This window comes from Sturnira hondurensis, unplaced genomic scaffold (genome assembly GCF_014824575.4).
Source record: "Sturnira hondurensis isolate 20B ecotype Veracruz unplaced genomic scaffold, ASM1482457v3 Scaffold0013511, whole genome shotgun sequence".
Classification (NCBI taxonomy): Eukaryota; Metazoa; Chordata; class Mammalia; order Chiroptera; family Phyllostomidae; genus Sturnira; species Sturnira hondurensis.
In genome coordinates, this window is record NW_028086142.1 from 480614 (window position 1) to 498686 (window position 18073).

The following is an 18073-nucleotide window of genomic DNA, read 5'->3' on the forward strand; positions in this document are numbered from 1 at the left end:
CTGGGAAAATGGCCACTTCTCCTCCCTAAGCAGATCACATCACGTCTCAGTCATATTTACTCTCATCCTTGGCACTAGCGGGGACTTGTGAGGAAAGTTGCCCCCACGGTATTTGTCTTTCACCACCTGACTTATTTCACCTAGCATAATGCTCTGCAGATCCATCCATGCTGTCATAAAGCGTAGAAGCTCCTTTCTTTCTGCTGCATAGTATTCCATTGTGAAATGTACCACAGTAGTTTGATCCACTCATTTACTGACGGGCACTTAGGTTACTTCCAGCACTTGGCTATTGTCAATTGTGCTGCTATGAACATTGGGTGCATAGGTTCTTTTGAATTGCTGATTCAGGATTCTTAGGGTATATTCCCAGCTTTGGAATTGCCTACTCAAAAGGCAGTTGCATTTTTAGTTTTCTGAGGAAATTCCACACTGTTCTTTACAGTGGTTGCACCAGTCTGCACTCCCAAAAGTGTATTAGAGTTAAATTTCAAAAGTACTATGCCAATGTTCACTCCCAGCAGCAGTCCTTCTTCACATTTCCTAAGACTCTGACCTTTAAATTGCTTGCCAATCGAATACATGAAAAAACGGTAATGCTTGTTTTTTAATTTGTATTTTCCCACCACTACTGAAGTTGAGCATCTTGTCATATGATGTTTATTGGCCTATCCTCTGTGAACTGTTTGTAACCTCTGCATAGTTTTTCTTACAGGGTTGCTTGTCTTTATCCTATTGAATTGTAGGAGGCATTTGTATTTCTGGATATTAACCTTTTGTCTATTGTGTATATTGCTGATATTTTCCTATAGTACTTAACATGTGTATGGTTTATGCTACCAGACATAAGTTTTAATGTTTGTGTGATCATTTACTATATTTCTACCAATCTTTTCTTCTATGGCTTTTCCATTTTGTTTGTTGTTTTAGAAGACCTTCCTCATCCAAAGCAACAGTTATATTACCTTAACATTTTTTCATTGTTATAGTGCTTTACATATGTTTTTTTTTTAATCTACATTCAACTCATTTCCTTGTCTTCAGAGATTACCTCTATCTAAAGGAATCTAATGTATTTGCTTATGGTCTGGCTCTCATTAGTTGCATCCTCCACAAGAGGAGGGACTTTGTGCTGACCCCACCATCGGGAACACTTTGAGTTTGTTCTAGTGAATTTGCTGCGTGTAGGGATAACGCGTTTTCCCCAAAAGGATTGCTGATTGTCTGAACACCAGGTCTCCCTTTCCTAAAGGAAAATTATTTCAGTCACCCTGGTTTTCTACTCCTAGTTCACACTGAGTGAGTGGAGAATGATCATTGTTATTCAGTCCAGTGGTTCTGAACCCTGCTGGTGTACTAGAAGCACACTTGGAGATTTTTTAAAATTAGATATATAGTGTGTATTTGTTTCCTAGGGCTTCCATAACAAGGTAACAGGAGCTAGGTAGCTTAGAAAAACAGAAATTTATTGTTCTAGAGAATAAAAATGTAGAATCGAGAGGTTGGCAGGGCCAGGCTCTCTCTGAAAGCCCTAGCAGAGCCTCCTTCCTTGTCGCTTTCCAGCTCTGGTGGTATTCTCCTTATATGTCTGAATTTCGCTCTTCTTTTTTAAAAAAATATTTTATTTTTATTTATTTTTAGAGGGGAAGGGAAGGAGAGAGGGAGAGAAATATCAATGTATGGTTGCCTCTGGTGTGTCCCCTGCCGGGAACTGGCCTGCAACCCAGGCATGTGCCCTGACTGGGAATCGAACCACGATCCTCTGGTTCGCAGGCCCGCGCTCAATCCACTGAGCTACACCAGCCAGGGCTGAATTTCGCTCTTCTTATAAGGACCCCAATCACTGGAGTAATATAGTATAACTTCATTTAACACAATCACATCTACAGAGACCACATTTCTAAATAAGGTCACAATCACAGGTTCCAGGTGGGCATGAATTTAGGGGAAACCCTATTCTGCTTCACTAGGTCTGGAGTATGGGAAGCAGGTGATCAATGTTTCTCTCTCACATTCTCTTTCTCTCCTCTCTCTAAAATCAATAAACACATCCTTGGGTGATGGTTTTAACAAAAAGGGCATGCAAAACAAAGCAACAAACAAACAAAGCCATGACAACAGCAGTAACAAACTCCAGTCAGCTGGCTGGTGAGAGTAGGGTTCTTGAGGGAACTTCCGAAAATGGAATAGAAGTATATCCTTGGAAAATGGGAGGTAGTGTTACTGGAAGAATGAGGAAAGGCTGCTGGTCCAGTAGGAAAAAAAAAAAAAGACATCTGCTTCACAATTCAAGTGTGTAGCCTTTTTCGTGAGAAAATACTAGAAATACTTTAAATTGACATAGAGCAGTATTGGTCTTTCTGCTCTCTGAAACTAATACGCATGTGGGACAACTTTTAGCACTTTGAGCTTAGACTCAAAACCAGTATGTCAACCGTGTATTCTTAATGCATTGAAACTGTTTTCACATCTACTAGCTTGTGTTATTCTCGTAACTACCTATAAGGGAGGTAACATGGGCATTATTATTGCCCTCTAATACTACTTTTTAAAAACAATTTCTGCCCCACTGGTGTGGCTCAGTGGATTGAGCACCAGCCTGTGAACCACAGGGTCACTGGCTTGAGTCCCAGTCAGGGCACATGCCTGGGTTATGGGCCAGGCCCCCAGTTGGGGGCATGCAAGAGGCAACTGATCAATGTGTCTCTGTCACATTGATGTTTCTCTACTTTTCTTTATCCCTCCCTTCCCCTCTCTCTAAGTAGTAAATAAATTAAATCTTGTCAAGAACAGTGTTTTCACTATCTTATAAAGGTGAACATATGCATGTCTTAGGTCCCAGCAGGAGTCACGTGCAAAAGTATTCATGGCAACATTAGCAGAAAGAAGTCATATTTTTATTGCAGAAAGAATAGGTAAATTATGGTGTATTCACACAATAGAATACCATATAGAAGTAAAAATGAATTAAGTACAGCTATGGCAACAGCATGTTTGAGTCTTAGAGAAATCAGCTGAGTGAGAAAAGGAAGTTGCAACCCTGAGTAGTGTGGCTCAGTGCAGGTGGCATCCTTCTGCACACTCTAAGGTCACTGGTTTGATTCCTAGTCAGGGCATATGCCTGAATTGCAGGCCAGGTCCCAGGTTGGGAGCGTGCGAGAGGCAATGGATCAATGTTTCTCTCTCACATTGATATCTCCCTCTCTTTCTCTCTCCCTTTCCCTCCCTCTAAATATTAAAACAATCTTTTAAAAAGGAACTTTCTAGCCCTGGCTGGTGTAGCTCAGTGGATTGAGCGCGGGCCTGCGAACCAGTCTATCGCGGTTCGATTCCCAGTCAGGGCACATGCTTGGGTTGCAGGCCAGTTTCCGGCAGGGGCCAGTTCTCTGCAGGGGATGCACGAGAAGCAACCATACATTGATGTTTCCTTCCTCTCTCCTTCCCTTCCCCTCTAAAGATAAATAAATATTAAAAAAACAAATAATTAAATAAATCTTTCAAGAAATTATAATATTGTTAAAAATTAAAAAATAAATAAAAAGGAACTTTCTGAAAACCACATGAAATAACATTTTATTTTATTTTATTTTTTAAAGATTTTATTTATCTTTAGAGGGGAAAGGAAGGAGAGAAGGAGAGAAACACCAATGTATGGTTGCCTCTCGTGAGTCCCCTGCCGGGAACTGGCCTGCAACCCAGGCATGTGCCCTGACTGGGAATCGAACCGCAATCGTGTGGTTCGTAGGCCCGTGCTCAATCCACTGAGCCACACTAGCTGGGGCGAAGTAACATATTTATAAAATTCAAAAGTAAAACCTAACAATATATTGTTCAGGGGTAACTACATATATGATAAAACTATTTAAAAAAAAAACAAGGGAATGAAAAAACTCAGACATTGGTTATCCCTGGGGAAGGCAGGGAGATGGGATAGTACTTAGGTTGGGCAGTGGCTTATGATTATTCATGTTATTATTGAATTTCATAATATCTGTTACATATATCCTTTTTGTGTTTATTAAATATTACATAAAAATTGTAAAGTAGTTATAAAAGGAAAGAGAAACAGGATAGGAATGTCAGGGAAGCCAGAGCATTTCAGGAAATGGACTTGGTGACTGGGAGCACAATGGACACTTTTGGAAGCAGCCACATTCAAACGGGATAAACTGAACAATAAAGAAATTAACAAAACAAAACAAAAATGGGATGGGCTGCCCTGGCCAGTGTGGCTTAGTTGGTTGGAGTGTCCTCTGTAAACTGAAAGGTTGTGGATTTCATTTCCGGTCAGGGCACATATCTAGGTTGTGGGATTGGTCCTAGTCAGGGCACATGCAAGAGGCAGCTGATAGATATTTTTCTGTCACATTAATGTTTCTCTCCCTCATTCTCCTTTCCCTTTCTCTAAAATCAATAAGCATGTCTTCAGGTGAAGATAAAAAAATCAAATGGGGAGGGCTGTAGCCAGATTATAGGCTAGGAAGGAATGCGTTATGAGGAAGTCCGGACTGGAAGAATAAATGAGTCTTTCATTTATTCCCATCTCCCCAAACCCATGGCAATGGCTATCATTTATCTACCTTTATCGAGGCTGCACTGTATGCCAGGTACTTTACATACACTATGTCATTTATTCCTAACAACAAGGCCTAAAGGCTGGGCTTCGGGAGCTAACTCAGTCCCTGTGTTACCACCAGATTATATTCACTTTAGCCCACATACCGAGAATCCCTAAGGCACTGGAATGGGAATGAAAGCTTCCTTATTCCATTCCAAATTTTAGGTACAATGACTTACATGGTTAATTCATGGCAACCAGCCAAAAGGTGATGAACCAAGTCTGTTAAGAAATGGGCAAATTTTCCATGTTATGCTATTATTGCAACTCACCAAACTACTTCTCCCTTGTTCCAGGCACATAAAATTGTACTATCCAATGTGCATGACATTAGGTGCAATCATGTGCCTTGGTTTGGGCAATGAAGAGAGAGAAGTGATCTCTGATATTTTAAGCTTTAAGAGTCAGCATGTTTTTTGGTCACATGCCTTCCCCTGACTCAATGACGGGGCTTCTGTTAGTCTGAATTTCCAGGTGACTATGGATGACAATCCATGCCCCCCACCCCACCAATTCATGGTGGACATGTATAAGCAGTAAGTATACCTTTGCTAGGTTGAGATTTGGGGGTTAGTATTGCAGCAAAACCTACCCTATTCTCATCCTGGCCAGGTGGCTCAGTTGGTTGGAGCACTGTCCCATATGGCAAAGGGTTGTGGTTTGATCCCCGGTCGGGGTGTGTGCGATGCAACCAATCAATGTTCCTCTCACATTGACCTCTCTCCCCCCCATCCCCTCTCTCTGAAGTCAACACACATATTCTCAGATGAGGATTTAAAAAACAAACAAAACACCAAGCCTATCCTGATTGATACACTCTCCTCTTCTAGAGTTAGAGGTTGTAAATGTAGACTGAATGAAATGAAAATATATACAATATGCAATATAAAGTGCCTAGATCTCTCTGACACACAGGAAACCCTCAAATCACTTCCTGCATCTACACCTAATAAATTACTATGGAAATTTTCATATTTCTTATATACAAATAAAGACTAGTTGTAGAAGATGTAAATAGAAGGTAATGTTTTGGTCTCACATTATTCTTTATGCTCGTAGTTTTAAAAGAGATATTTTTAGGCCCTGGCTGGTGTAGCTCAGTGGATTGAGCATGGGCCTGCAAACCAGACGATCGTGGTTCGATTCCCAGTCAGGGCACATTCCTGGGTTGCAGGCCAGTTCCCGGCAGGGGCCAGTTCCCAGCAGGGCATGCATGAGAAGCAACCATACATTGATGTTTCTCTTCCTCTCTCTTTCCCTTCCCCTCTAAAGATAAATAAATTTTAAAAAAAGAGATATTTTTATTCCTCATCATTTTCTCCCTCAAATCCACACAAAAGCCCTACAACTGACTCTGCTTGGATCATATAACCGACCCACTGGGGAAGGTGAAGCCATGTGACTGATGGTGAACCCACCTTTACCCCAAGATAGGGAGGAGCAGTTCCCCAAAGGGAAAAAAAAACTGGATTTGAGTGCCAGAAAGAGAAAAGAATGCTGGGCAGGCAGAAACCAAAGTTCCCTACTTAGTCAAAATGAACTTAAATTTAGAACCCTGGTTTTATCACTTATTAGCTCTGTGTACACTCGGGCACCACTGAATCACTTTGGCCATATGTAAAGTGGGGATAGTACTTACTTTGCAGAGTTGTTTGAGGATTAGAAATAATGTACAAGAGCATAAAATCCCACCTGGTAACTAATTGGTCCTCAATTAATGGTAAATTTAAAAAAGCAAGTGCTAAAAATATCCTACTACTAAATTCTGAGTTCTAACACCCAAAAATCAAAGGCTTGGACGAGACAACTATAACCATAATAAACTGAATGTAAAACAAATTATGTCACAAATAATAGAGTTTCATTTAAGGGTAAAGTATTTATAAGCTTCAGTAAGCCTCTACGCTAACCTCTAGGCTCAGCTGTTCTTTGTTTTTTTAAAAGATTTTATTTATTTATCTTTAGAGGTAAAGGGAAGGAGAGAAGGAGAGAAATATCAATGTATGGTTGCCTCTTGTGAGTCCCCTGCTGGGAACTGGCCTGCAAGCCAGGCATGTGCCCTGACTGGGCATCGAACCGCAATTGTGTGGTTCACAGGCCTGCGCTCAATCCACTGAGCTACACCAGCCAGGTCAGCTGTTCTTTTTGCAACCTGTACTGACAAGGCCCAGGGCAGTAAGTGGGGGGTGATGCCCAGCTAGTGTCACTCAGCAGGAGCTGTAAGGTAAGAAATGCCCCAGGGTCCTGGCTTCAGACTCTCTGTTCCAAGCATCCCTCCATTGTCAAAGGTGACTCAGAGCTCAATTTTTTTCAGAGCCCCAATAAAAACACATTTTTTAAAGATTTTATTTAGAGAGGGGAAGGGAAGGAGAGAGGGAGAGAAACATCAATGTGTGATTGCCTCTCATGCACTCCCTACTGGGGACCTGGCCCACAGGCCAGGCCTGTGCTCTAGCCTGAGAATAGAACTGGTGACCCTTTGGTTCACAAGCCAGCACTCAATCCACTGAGCCACACCAGCCAGGGCTAAAAACACATTTAAATGAATACCATCCAGCCCTATTCTTTCATATTCAATCTTGTGTTTTTATCATCATGTCCTCTGCCTCAGAAATCTATACTCTGTTTTGCACCAGGGAGCATTTTCAAAGTTATTTTACCTCTACTTGATTTAGTCACTGAACATTTACTAAGTACATACTGAGTGGTAGGTGTCAAGGAGACAAAAAAAACAAACAAACAAACAGAGATGGCCACATGTAATTGAGGGACAGAGATGCAGCAAAGTGCTCTAGGGACTAGCTCTGATAAGTATGTACAAGGACCCTAGTCAAGTTATCAGGAAAAGAAAAAATCACAAAAACATGGAGCTAAATTTTGGAGGGGGCAAGTCAAGAATGCAACAGAGACAAGGGGAGAGAAACACTAGGCAATGGGATAAGCAAATGAAAAGAAATGGATGTTAACAGCTTAATGTTTATGGGACACAGTTTAGTGTCACTGGTGGGGTAAAGGGTCATTGGAAATGAGCTAGAGAAGCAGAAAGGGGCCACATCATGAAGGGGCCACGGAAGAAGGGGTGCAGCACGTGCAAAGGACAGATTACTACGGACGCTGATAAGCATGGCTGGATTAAAGCGGTGGTTCTGGAGTTCTGGCCAAGATGCAGGAATAGGCAGATATGCTTCACTTCCTCACACAACTAAAAGAAGGATAACAACCAATTTAAAAACAAAAAAACCCACCACAATTGCCAGAACATCAAACTGTATGAAACTACAAAAAAGGACTTAAAGAAGAAACATTCATCCAGAGGGGCAGAGATGGGAAGCTGGGGCAGAAAGAACGTACAGCAAGGGCACATGAGGCGGCGGCTGGCAGACAGGGATCTCCCACATTCCCACATGCATAAGCCGGGAGGAATAACTGGGGAGTGAGACAAACTACACAACCAAGGGTTCCAGCATGGAAAACTAAAGCCTCAAAACCTGTGACTATAAAAGTCTGTGGGGGTTGAGGTGGCAGGAGAAATACAGTCTTACAGAGGAGTTTTTGGAGAGATCCCATGGAATCCTAGAATATACAGAAGCCCACCTGCCCAGGAACTGCACCTGAAACAGCAAAATCTTCTTGTGGGTAGCGGAGGAAGTGACTGAAAGTGGGGCAGGAGCAGAGTAAGGAAGCAAGCAGCATTGCTCCTTCTCGGACCCCTCCCCCACAGACAGCACCACAACCCAGCAGCAAAGTGGCTTGCCCCACCCTGGATAATACCTAAGGCTCTACCCCTTACAACGTAAGAGGTGCTCAAAGACAAAGAATTATGGCCCAAATGAAAGAAGAGATCAAAACACCAGAAAAAGAATTAAGCAACGAGGAGATATCCAACCTATCAGATGCAGAGTTCAAAACACAGGTAATCAGGATGATTGTAGAAATGATTGTGTGTATGGTCACAAAATAAAGGAAGAAATGAAGGCTATACAATGTGGAATAAAGGAAAATATATAGACAACCAATAGCGAAGGGAAGGAAACTAGGACTCAAATAAGTGATTTACAACAAAAGGAAGAAATAAACATCCAACTGGAACAGATTGAAGAAACAAGAATTTTAAAAAAAAATGAGGAGACTTCCGGCCAGATGGAGGTGTAGGTGGAAACACTGTGCCTCCACACACAACCAAGTTTAAAGACAACGAAGTTTTAGTAACAAAAACGCAACCAAAACACAGAAAATTGAACTATACGGAAATCTGACAACAACGAACCACTCAGCCAGACTGATAAGAGGGGCGGAGCCAGTGGCTGGCAGAGCAGGGTCACGCAGGAAAAATCAGCCAGACCAACCCAGGTATGCGGGTGGCGATTGGCAGATCCCAGGCAGGGGGTGGAAATGGGCAGACCCAGTGAGGGTGCAAAGCGGCAGGCTGACCATGGTCACACATTCCTGCACAGATAAACCAGGCAAAGGAGTGAGCAGTGATACAGACCACACAGGCCCCAGTGGCGGGAAGCAGCAGAGGGGACCGTCATTACCCCTCTCTGACCCCACCCTCACACACAGTGTCACAACCCAGTGACTGGGTTGCCCCACCCTTGTGAACACCTAGGGCTCTGCCCCTCATATGTAACAGGTCCGAACAGACCAAAACATTATGGCTCAAGAAGAATTCAAAGTCCCAGAGCCAATAACTCCAAGCGACCAAGAAATAGCCAACTTATCAGATGCACAATTCAAAACACTGGTGATCAGGATGTTCACAGAACTGGTTGATTTTAGTCGCAAATTAGAGGAACAAATGAAGGCTAAACTAATTGAAAATGTAGGAAAATGCACAGGAAACCAATAGTGATGGAAACGAAACTGGGACTCAATCAAATCAAGGGAGTGGACCAGAAGAAAAAAATGACCAAACAGACAAGTATGAAGAAACAAGAATTCAAAAAAATGAGGAGAGGCTTAGGAACCGCCAGGACATCTTTAAATGTTCCAACATCCAAATTATAGGGGTACCAGAAGGGGAAGAGGAAGAGCAACAAGTGGAAAAGTTATCTGAACAAATAATAATGGAGAACTTCCCCAATCTGGCAAAGGAAATAGACTTCCAGGAAGTCCAGGAAGCTCAGAGAGTCCCAAAGAAGGTGGACCCAAGAAGGAACACACCAAGGCACATCATAATTGCATTACCCAAGATTAAAATGAAGGAGAGAATTCTAGAAGCAGCAAAAGATAAGGGAACAATCACCTGCAAAGAAGTTCCCATCAGACTCTGAGCAGATTTCTCAAAAGAGAGCTTACAGGCAAGAAGGGGCTAGGAAGAGGTATTCCAAGTCATGAAATCCAAAGACCTATATCCAAGGTTGCTCCACCCAGCAAAGCTTTCATTTAGAATGGAAGGGCAGATAAAGTGCTTCTCAGAGAAGGTCAAATTCAAGGAGTTCATCATCACCAAGCCCTTATTATATGAAATGTTAAAGGGAATTATCTAAGAAAAAGAAGATAAAAAATATGAACAGTGAAAGGACAGCAAACTCAGTTATTAACAACCACACCTAAAACAAAAGCAAACTAAGAGGACAGCTAGATCAGGAGTGGAACCATAGAAATGAAGAACACATGGAGGGTTAGCAACAGGGGAGTGGGAGGAGGAGAAGGGGGGAGAAGGTACAGAGAATAAGTATCATAGATGGTAGGTAGAAAATAGCGGGAGGGCAAGAATAGTATGGGAAATATAGAATCTACAGAACCTGAGACACATGGACGTAAACTAGAGGGGGGAATGGTGGGGGAGGGGTGTGCAGGGTGGAGGGGAATGAAGGGGGGGAATAGGACAACTGTAATGGCATAATCAATAAAATACATTTTAAAAAATGAGGAGATTCTGAGAAACCTCTGGGACAACTTTAAAGGTTGCAGCATCTGAATCATAGGGGTGCCAGAAGGAGAAGAGGAGGAGCAAGAAATGGAGAGTTTAGCTCTGGCTGGTGTAGCTCAGTGGATTGAGCATAGGCCTGTGAAGCAAAGGGTTGCTGGTTGGATTCCCAGTCAGGGCACATGCCTGGGTTGCAGGTCAGTTTCCCAGTAGGGGACACATGAGAGGCAACCACACATTGATGTTTCTCTCCCACTCTTTCTCCTTCCCTTCCTCTCTCTCTAAAAATAAATAAATAAAATATTTAAAAAATGGAGAGTTTATTTGAAAAAAATAATGAAGGAGAACTGCCTCAATTTGGCAAAGGAAATAAACCTCCAGGAATCCCAGGAATCTTCGAGTCCCAAAGAAGTTGGACCCAAGGAGGAACACATGAAGGCATACCATAACTACATTATCCAAGGTTAAAGATAAGGAAAGAATCTTAAAAGGAGCAAGAGATAAGGGGACAGTCACCTACAAAGGAGTTCCCACAAGACTTGCAGCTGATTTCTCAAAAGAGAACTTACAGGCAAGAAGGGGCTGGAAAGAAGTATTCCAAGTCATGAAAGGCAAGTCATGGAAAGAAGTATTCCAAGTCATCCAAGATTACTCTATTCAGCAAAGCTATCGTTTAGAATGGGAGGGTAGATAAAGTGCTTCCCAGATAAGGTCGTTAAAGGAGTTGATCATCACCAAGCCCTTATTATATGAAATATTAAAGGGACTTATGTAAGAAGATAAAAAACTATGAGCAGTGAGATGACAACAAAGTCACAACTATCAATAACTGAACCTAAAATAAAGAAAAACTAAGCAAACAACTAGAACAAAAACAGAGTCACAGAAATGGAGATCACATGGAGGGTTATCAGTGGGGAGGGGGAGGAGGGAGAATGGAGGAAAAGGTACAAGGAATAAGCAGCATAAATGGTAGGTACGAAATAGACAGGGGGATGTTAAGGACAGTATAGGAAATGAAGAAGCCAAAGAATTTATACGTATGACCTAGGGACATGAACTAAGTGAGGGGGGAGGGGGAATACTAAAGGGAAGGGGGTACAGGGGAAAGGGGAGAAAAAATGGGACAACTGTAATAGCATAATCAACAAAACAGTTTAAAAAAATACAGCATACACAGAAATAAAGAGTGGTTCTGGCTGTGGCTGCTGTGGCTCAGTTGGATAGGCATGGTGTAAACCAGAGGCGGCAGCTGATTCCCAGTCAGGGCACATGCCTGGGTTGGGGGTTTGGATGTTTTTCTCTCACACTGATGTTTCTCTCCCTCTCTTTATCCCTCCCTTCCGCCCTTTCTAAAAAATAAACATGAAATTAAAAATGAACCTGAACAGAATGAGCCCTTTCACCAGGAAAAGGTATATACACTTAGACACAAAATGTTTCTTACTATTACCTGGATAGGGAGACGGGGGAGCAACTGCAACAACTCAAGTGACACAAGGAGGCCTAGACTAAGCCCTGGCATCAGGGATAGAAAAGACACAGACATGAGAAACAGAAAGAGGGCTTGAGTGTTATCCACAGAGCTTGTCATGATTTGAGAGATGAGGGAAAGTCCTGAGTGTGGAATAACTCTGTTGGTGTGTGGTTTAGACAACTGAGTAGAAGGTAGTGTCATTCACGGAGGAGTAGGCTTCAGAAGACAGGATGGGGTCACTTTGGGAAATGTCGAGTCAAAACTGCCTTTAGAACATCCAAATAAAGAAGTTCAGCCCTGGCTGGTGTAGCTCAGTGGATTGAGCTCCGGCCTGTGAACCACACGATCGCGGTTCGATTCCCAGTCAGGGCACATGCCTGGGTTGCAGGCCAGTTCCCAGCAGGGGACACGCCAGAGACAACCATACATTGATATTTCTCTCCTTCTCTCCTTCCCTTCCTCTCCAAAATAAATAAAATCTTAAAAAAAAAAAAGAAGTTCACCAGGAAGCAAAATATGCCCTTCCTTTTAATGATTCCTATACTAGCTCTCTTGCTCTGGTATTCAACTACAAACAGGCTCCAAGTCTCTGGCCAATAGTTCTGAATTGAGACAGTTATATCCTCCATTTGATGAATGAGATCCAGAAGTGGGAGAAGAAATTAAACTTCACACACCCAAAATTATTTAACAATTTTTTTACTGAATAAAAGAATAAACTTTTCTTAAGCACTGTAAGTTTCTTTCCATCACATGAACAGAATGACAAACCAATTTCCATCACAGAACAACTCCTGAGACATTTTCATTCCTTTCTGAAACATTTCCATTTAACTGCTGCAGTTTCCCCTAAGAAGCATCCATTCAAACTTACATTAAACAACTATGGAGCTTTTGTGGTGAGGTGGGCCAAAAAGGCAGGGAATTTGGAATCTGGGAGTGGGAAAGAGAAATACATATTATCCATCCACTAAACACACTGTCAAGAGCACAAAAGAGATATTAACACAGGAAAAAACAATGAAAGAATTTGTTACTTTTGACAATAACATCATTTATCAGGGAGCACAAAAAAAAACAAAACATTAACTCCTTGCAGTTAAAGTTTCTTTACCTAGTATGTTATTCTAAAAATAGAATCAAATCATAGATGGGAGGGGAACTGTCTTATGGGAAATAATTGAAATGAAGTCATCAGATTTGGCAGGGTTATGAGATTAATAAAATCTGAAATATTTGATTTGTGTCACTTACATGAAAATTCACTACTCATTAGTTACTACCAACACGGGCAAAGAGAGCATCTATAAAAGTACAAGGGCAATGTCAAAGCCTGAAATGGGCGCCCTAGCACAAGGGATTATTTTATTTTGCTTTTAACTTGATAAAGATGATTTTGTGAAAAATGAAGTTACTTTCTTAGAACATCAAAACCGCCTCTGGCAATACTGAAGATAATTATCAGTAACAGGGGAATAGGTACACTGAGCTCTACCTACACCAGCAGACTACTGCAATAAGCCAAGGAAAAAGAAAATGGAAAGTCAAAAGAAAATGCCAAAGTCACAAGAGGGAGAAAAATTATAGGGTGACATCATGGAACAGTGAAAACTTACCCCCTACCCCCAAACCCCATGCATATTTAGGAAATATGCATCAGGAAGTGAATAAGTATCATGATTAAACCTTAGTAGGATTACATTAACTACTTTAAAATGTGGTCTACCTGTATTGTCATTTTAAAGGAGGGGAGGGTCTTAGAGGCTCAAAGGGTAGCACTGATATGCCCACCAGGAGCCTTCTATGGTTCAAACGGACTGGATCACTATAACCAAGCAGTGACTTCCACATTCTGTCTACTCTACCTAAGCGCTCCTCCTCTCCCCACCTTAACTAGCCTCCCTAATGCCTTGTCTGGCTGTTTTAACCAGTGACCAAAAAAAGTTAACGTGACTTGGCCAACAATGCCAGAAAATCAAGATAGAGATAAAAATTACATGTCACTAGATAACGCAAGTGTCATTTCTTGGGCTTTAAAGTCTACTCGAAGTCTCACTGGCTCAGAATGATACGATGCATCTGAGCAGAAGTTTGCCAGACCTGGTCCAGACCAGACTGGCAATGAATAAGGGTGGGAGTCACAGGTTGATCCCAAGGCACACCAGCAGAAATCAAGAACTGCAAATCCTTGGGGATCAGCGTCTATATACAATCAGGGGGCTTTCCTTGTGGCCCTACCAGGTAAAAGGGTCAGGTCTCAGGTTCCTATGTGACTTTCTTTGGGAGAGGTCACATCATCATCAGAAATGGAACCTCAAGTGAAGGATGACAGTCTCTTCAAGTGGTACTCATAGCAAAGCTCAGATCTGCCTTCACCAATTTGTCCTCCAGTTAGAAAATATTCCTGTCCCAGTAATGCACGCCTCAGTCTTTTTGGCTTCTAAATTGTGTGTTTTGGCAGATAAATGAAAATATATGAACACGGCCCTTTACGGTTCTTTTTTATAATCCTCCAAACCCGAAATGCTGAATCTAAACATAAATCAAGGTTGGAAGCGAACCACTTGTTTCACCCTGGGCCGGTCTGGGAGCAGGTGGAGGTTTTGTGGAAGCGAGAAAAGCAAGCCTTTTGACAAACTGGAATCACCCCTGTCAAAGCAGCAATTGTACTTCTCACAGTGAATGTCTACAAAACAAGAAATCTTCTTAATACTGTGAGACTTAACAATACTGTCATTTGATTGTAGCAAATAGATTCAAGATGCGCAGAAACAGCAACCGAAGAAAATACTTTTCCATGTAACTCCAAGCAGTCCATATAAGAAAATGGAGATCTAGATAGATTTAACACAGCTCGGGGACTGGTTACTTTTCGAGCTCCTAAGGATTCCTCCCTCTGTGGCTCCAGAAAGGAATTTCCAAGCCATCTAAGTCCGCTACTAAATCCCTCTCTTGCTGGGTACAGCAGTCCTAACCTTCAGGATGTTGTGAAAGGTTGGGCAGGTCCAAGAGAACAGGGGGGACCAAACTAGAGAGCTGATCCAAAGAGGAGGTTTTTGTACACGTTGCTCCTGGTTATATCTGGCTAGGTGTGCGCTCCTGTCACCCTGCTTTGGTTTGCGCACGAAATGCCTTGCCAGGGGGAGAGGCATTCTAGGGCTCCCTCCCTGCTACAAATTGAAGGTTCTCTTAAACTGGGCCAGACTAGGATTAAATAGTCTGAGACTGTTTCCAATCTCTCATGATACATGATTTGTAAGTGGGCAATGAGCAAACGGTCTTCTGGTTGTCTGGAGAGAAATCACCAAAGACCTGCAGTGGGTTAAAGTGCATGGGGTTTTTCAAAAACACAGAGAACCCTGCTAGAAGTTTAGTTAGGGGAGTTCCTGTAGAAACGATACTTCTTGGGCAAGAATATCACAAAGCCCAAAGGAGGTGTGTGAGGCTGAAAGCCTCAATTCTTGAATGAAGACATAGTGCTAATATGTTGCAAGCTATGTTCCCATCTCTCAGACTCAGACTGCTGAGGATGGAAACTGGAAATGCAAGGTCATCTCAAGAGTATCTCTGTCAAGGAGGAACAGCCTCCTAGTCCTAGGAACCTTTTACAGAACACCCCTTAAGGTCCAGGCCAGAATCCTCTGAAGTCTTCCTTGCAAAGGGAATGAAAAGATCCAATAGTCAAAATGTCAATGAACAAATGAAACAATCTAGGTATGTAAAATCAAATTGTGGATTTCCTTACACTTCCTTGCCCACCTCTTCTCTCCAATGCTAGTCCTCTCTTCTTCAGGTATTCAGGGCGATCAATTCTAGCCTGGGGGCAGTTTGATCCTGGAGTTCCAGATGACAATCCCTCCAAATTGGCTGCAATTCCTGGTCATTACATCCCACCCCTTCTCTCTCCGATCCAGGCTGCTCCTTTATAACAAAATGCCCAAATCTTCCCAATCCCATTCCAACCTCCTGTTCTCACCATATGGGATGTGAGGTCTTGGTTCAATATTAAGCTTGTGACAAGCCAAACGTTTGTTGTTCTGAACAGGCCATCTCTGGAAAGTACTTTTTGTCTGTTTTAGAAAAGCCCATCTTCTAATAATTGTGATGGACTATGACTCAGTAAAAATTTCAAAGTGTAGTCTTTTGAAACCCACCACTCCATAGCAGTGGAAGCGTTTCTGGTAAATTCGGTAAATCCTTTGGGACATCACCACGTATGTATGTATGCATGCATGAATATATCTATATATCTACATGTAGATATATAGATATATACACACATATACATATATTTATATATAAAATACGTATAGATAAATAGATCTGTCTCTTTATATAAAGGGTATGTGTATGCATATAGGTACATGCACTCATATATACATCCACGCACACACCCATACACAAAGGCACGCGTGCGTGCACACACACACTCTTTTGAGTTCCCTTTCGTACTCAGTTTCATTACATTGATTCTCACCCTTTCAGGGTGTGGGCAGCAGGGAGTGGGCAAACTGCACCGCATCTTCTATTTTACAAACAACGCACTAGTTCAGAGGCAGGAAAAATCTGCCCAGTACTTTTCTGACTCACTTGAATCCCCCAGTACAAAGGCCATTGGTAGTTTTTGTTTTTTTTTAAAACTGTATAAAATAAAAACAAAGAAATGAAATAAAATAACCAACACTACTTCACTTTTCTGAAAACATCTACCTATCTGATTGTCAGGCCAACGCTAGAGGCAATGGCATAAACTCCCGGGGTTGGTGAGTGAGGAGGTGGGTACTGATTATAGACACAGGCCCCACTACTACATAGAGCAAAAGGCAAGTTAGGAAGCCATAGGCACCTGTCTCTACTACCCCATGGGTTTTATAAATGGGAATCATGATGAAGACTCACAAAACCAAAGGTGGAACTTTTCACATAGGGTCATACGTGATGACACCAATTTCTTACAGTTGCTACCTTACTTGGCTCCCAGGGGAGGTACACAGAATACTGGTGTTTTCTATTAAATGTGACAAAAGGAGCCAGTCCTGTTGCCATTCCTTTTTGACCAGATCGTCCCCAGAAGCAAACTGCTAAGTCTGGAGGCCCCGAAAAAGACAGGGAAGGGAAAAAGATGGATAAAATATAACATTCCAAGAAAATCCTGGCTAAATCTAGGGTAAGCATTTATGTCCTCCTCTAACTTGGGCCTAAGATCAGATAAGTATATGTTTTCTCTTTTTCCGGGTCAGGTAAATCCATTTGCAGCTTATTCCTCTTTTTGTTGTGCTACAGTTTCCAGCTTTTGCTCTCCCAAGTGGCTCTTCTCCTCATTCTTCACAGGGAAGTAGCGGTTAACATTATTACACACGCTGCTGTCTCTGGATAAGGCACACCGTGATGGAGCGGGAAGATGATTTTCACTCTTCTCTTCCTTGATCAATGCGCCATTGTTTCCATTTACCTGTGAGCAAGAGTGGCTTTGATGAGGCTCCAGGGACTTAGAAACTCCATCTGAAATGCCCTGTATCAAAAATAGAAATACTCAGTGGAAATGGTGATCCCAAACTGGCTGACCCTCCCCAAGCATGTTCATAAATTAGCCTCCAGAAACTGCTTGAGTTCTTCAAAGAAGCCCAAAAGCCCAACGCTTATTCATGTCTGATACACTCGGATGTCACCCAGAGAACTCAGGGTGAAAACAGATGGATCTGACCAAAATCCAATGGCAAAGACAGCACAATAATGATACAGCCAGCATTTTACAAACTTTATGACATATATTTTTCGAATACTAATGGGGACCCTAAATGGTAGATATTATCATGCCCCATTTACAGATGAGGAAGCTGAGGCTCAGAGAGATTACAGTCACTTGCTCAAGAACAACCAGATAGAGACAGAAAGAGAACGAGGTGGGACCAGGATTGCACTCCAGGTCAATCAGCCTCTAAAGTCTATTCTCTTAACTGTCATGCAATGCTGCCCAATGCCAACAACTGGACATGTAAAGGAAACGAAAGGAAAACAAACCATGAGGTCTATGTGCAATATTCCTCAGAATCTTTCGTGATTAAAAGCATCACCTGTTCTTTTCACTCCAGGAACGTGACTGCTG

At 42.1% G+C, this 18073-nt stretch overlaps 1 protein-coding gene across 3 annotated transcripts in view; it reads right to left on the reverse strand.

Annotated features, from left to right (window-relative positions):
- Window positions 1-13895: 13895 nt before the first annotated feature.
- The window catches only part of FAM120C (family with sequence similarity 120 member C), a 115964-nt gene continuing 111786 nt past the window's right edge, over window positions 13896-18073 (reverse strand). For all 3 annotated transcript variants that reach the window (XM_037061658.1, XM_037061660.1, XM_037061657.1), the window contains one exon: window positions 13896-17479. In XM_037061658.1, coding sequence (XP_036917553.1) covers window positions 17225-17479 — 255 coding nt within the window. In that variant the 3' untranslated portion in view covers window positions 13896-17224. The remainder of the gene's footprint in view (window positions 17480-18073) is intronic.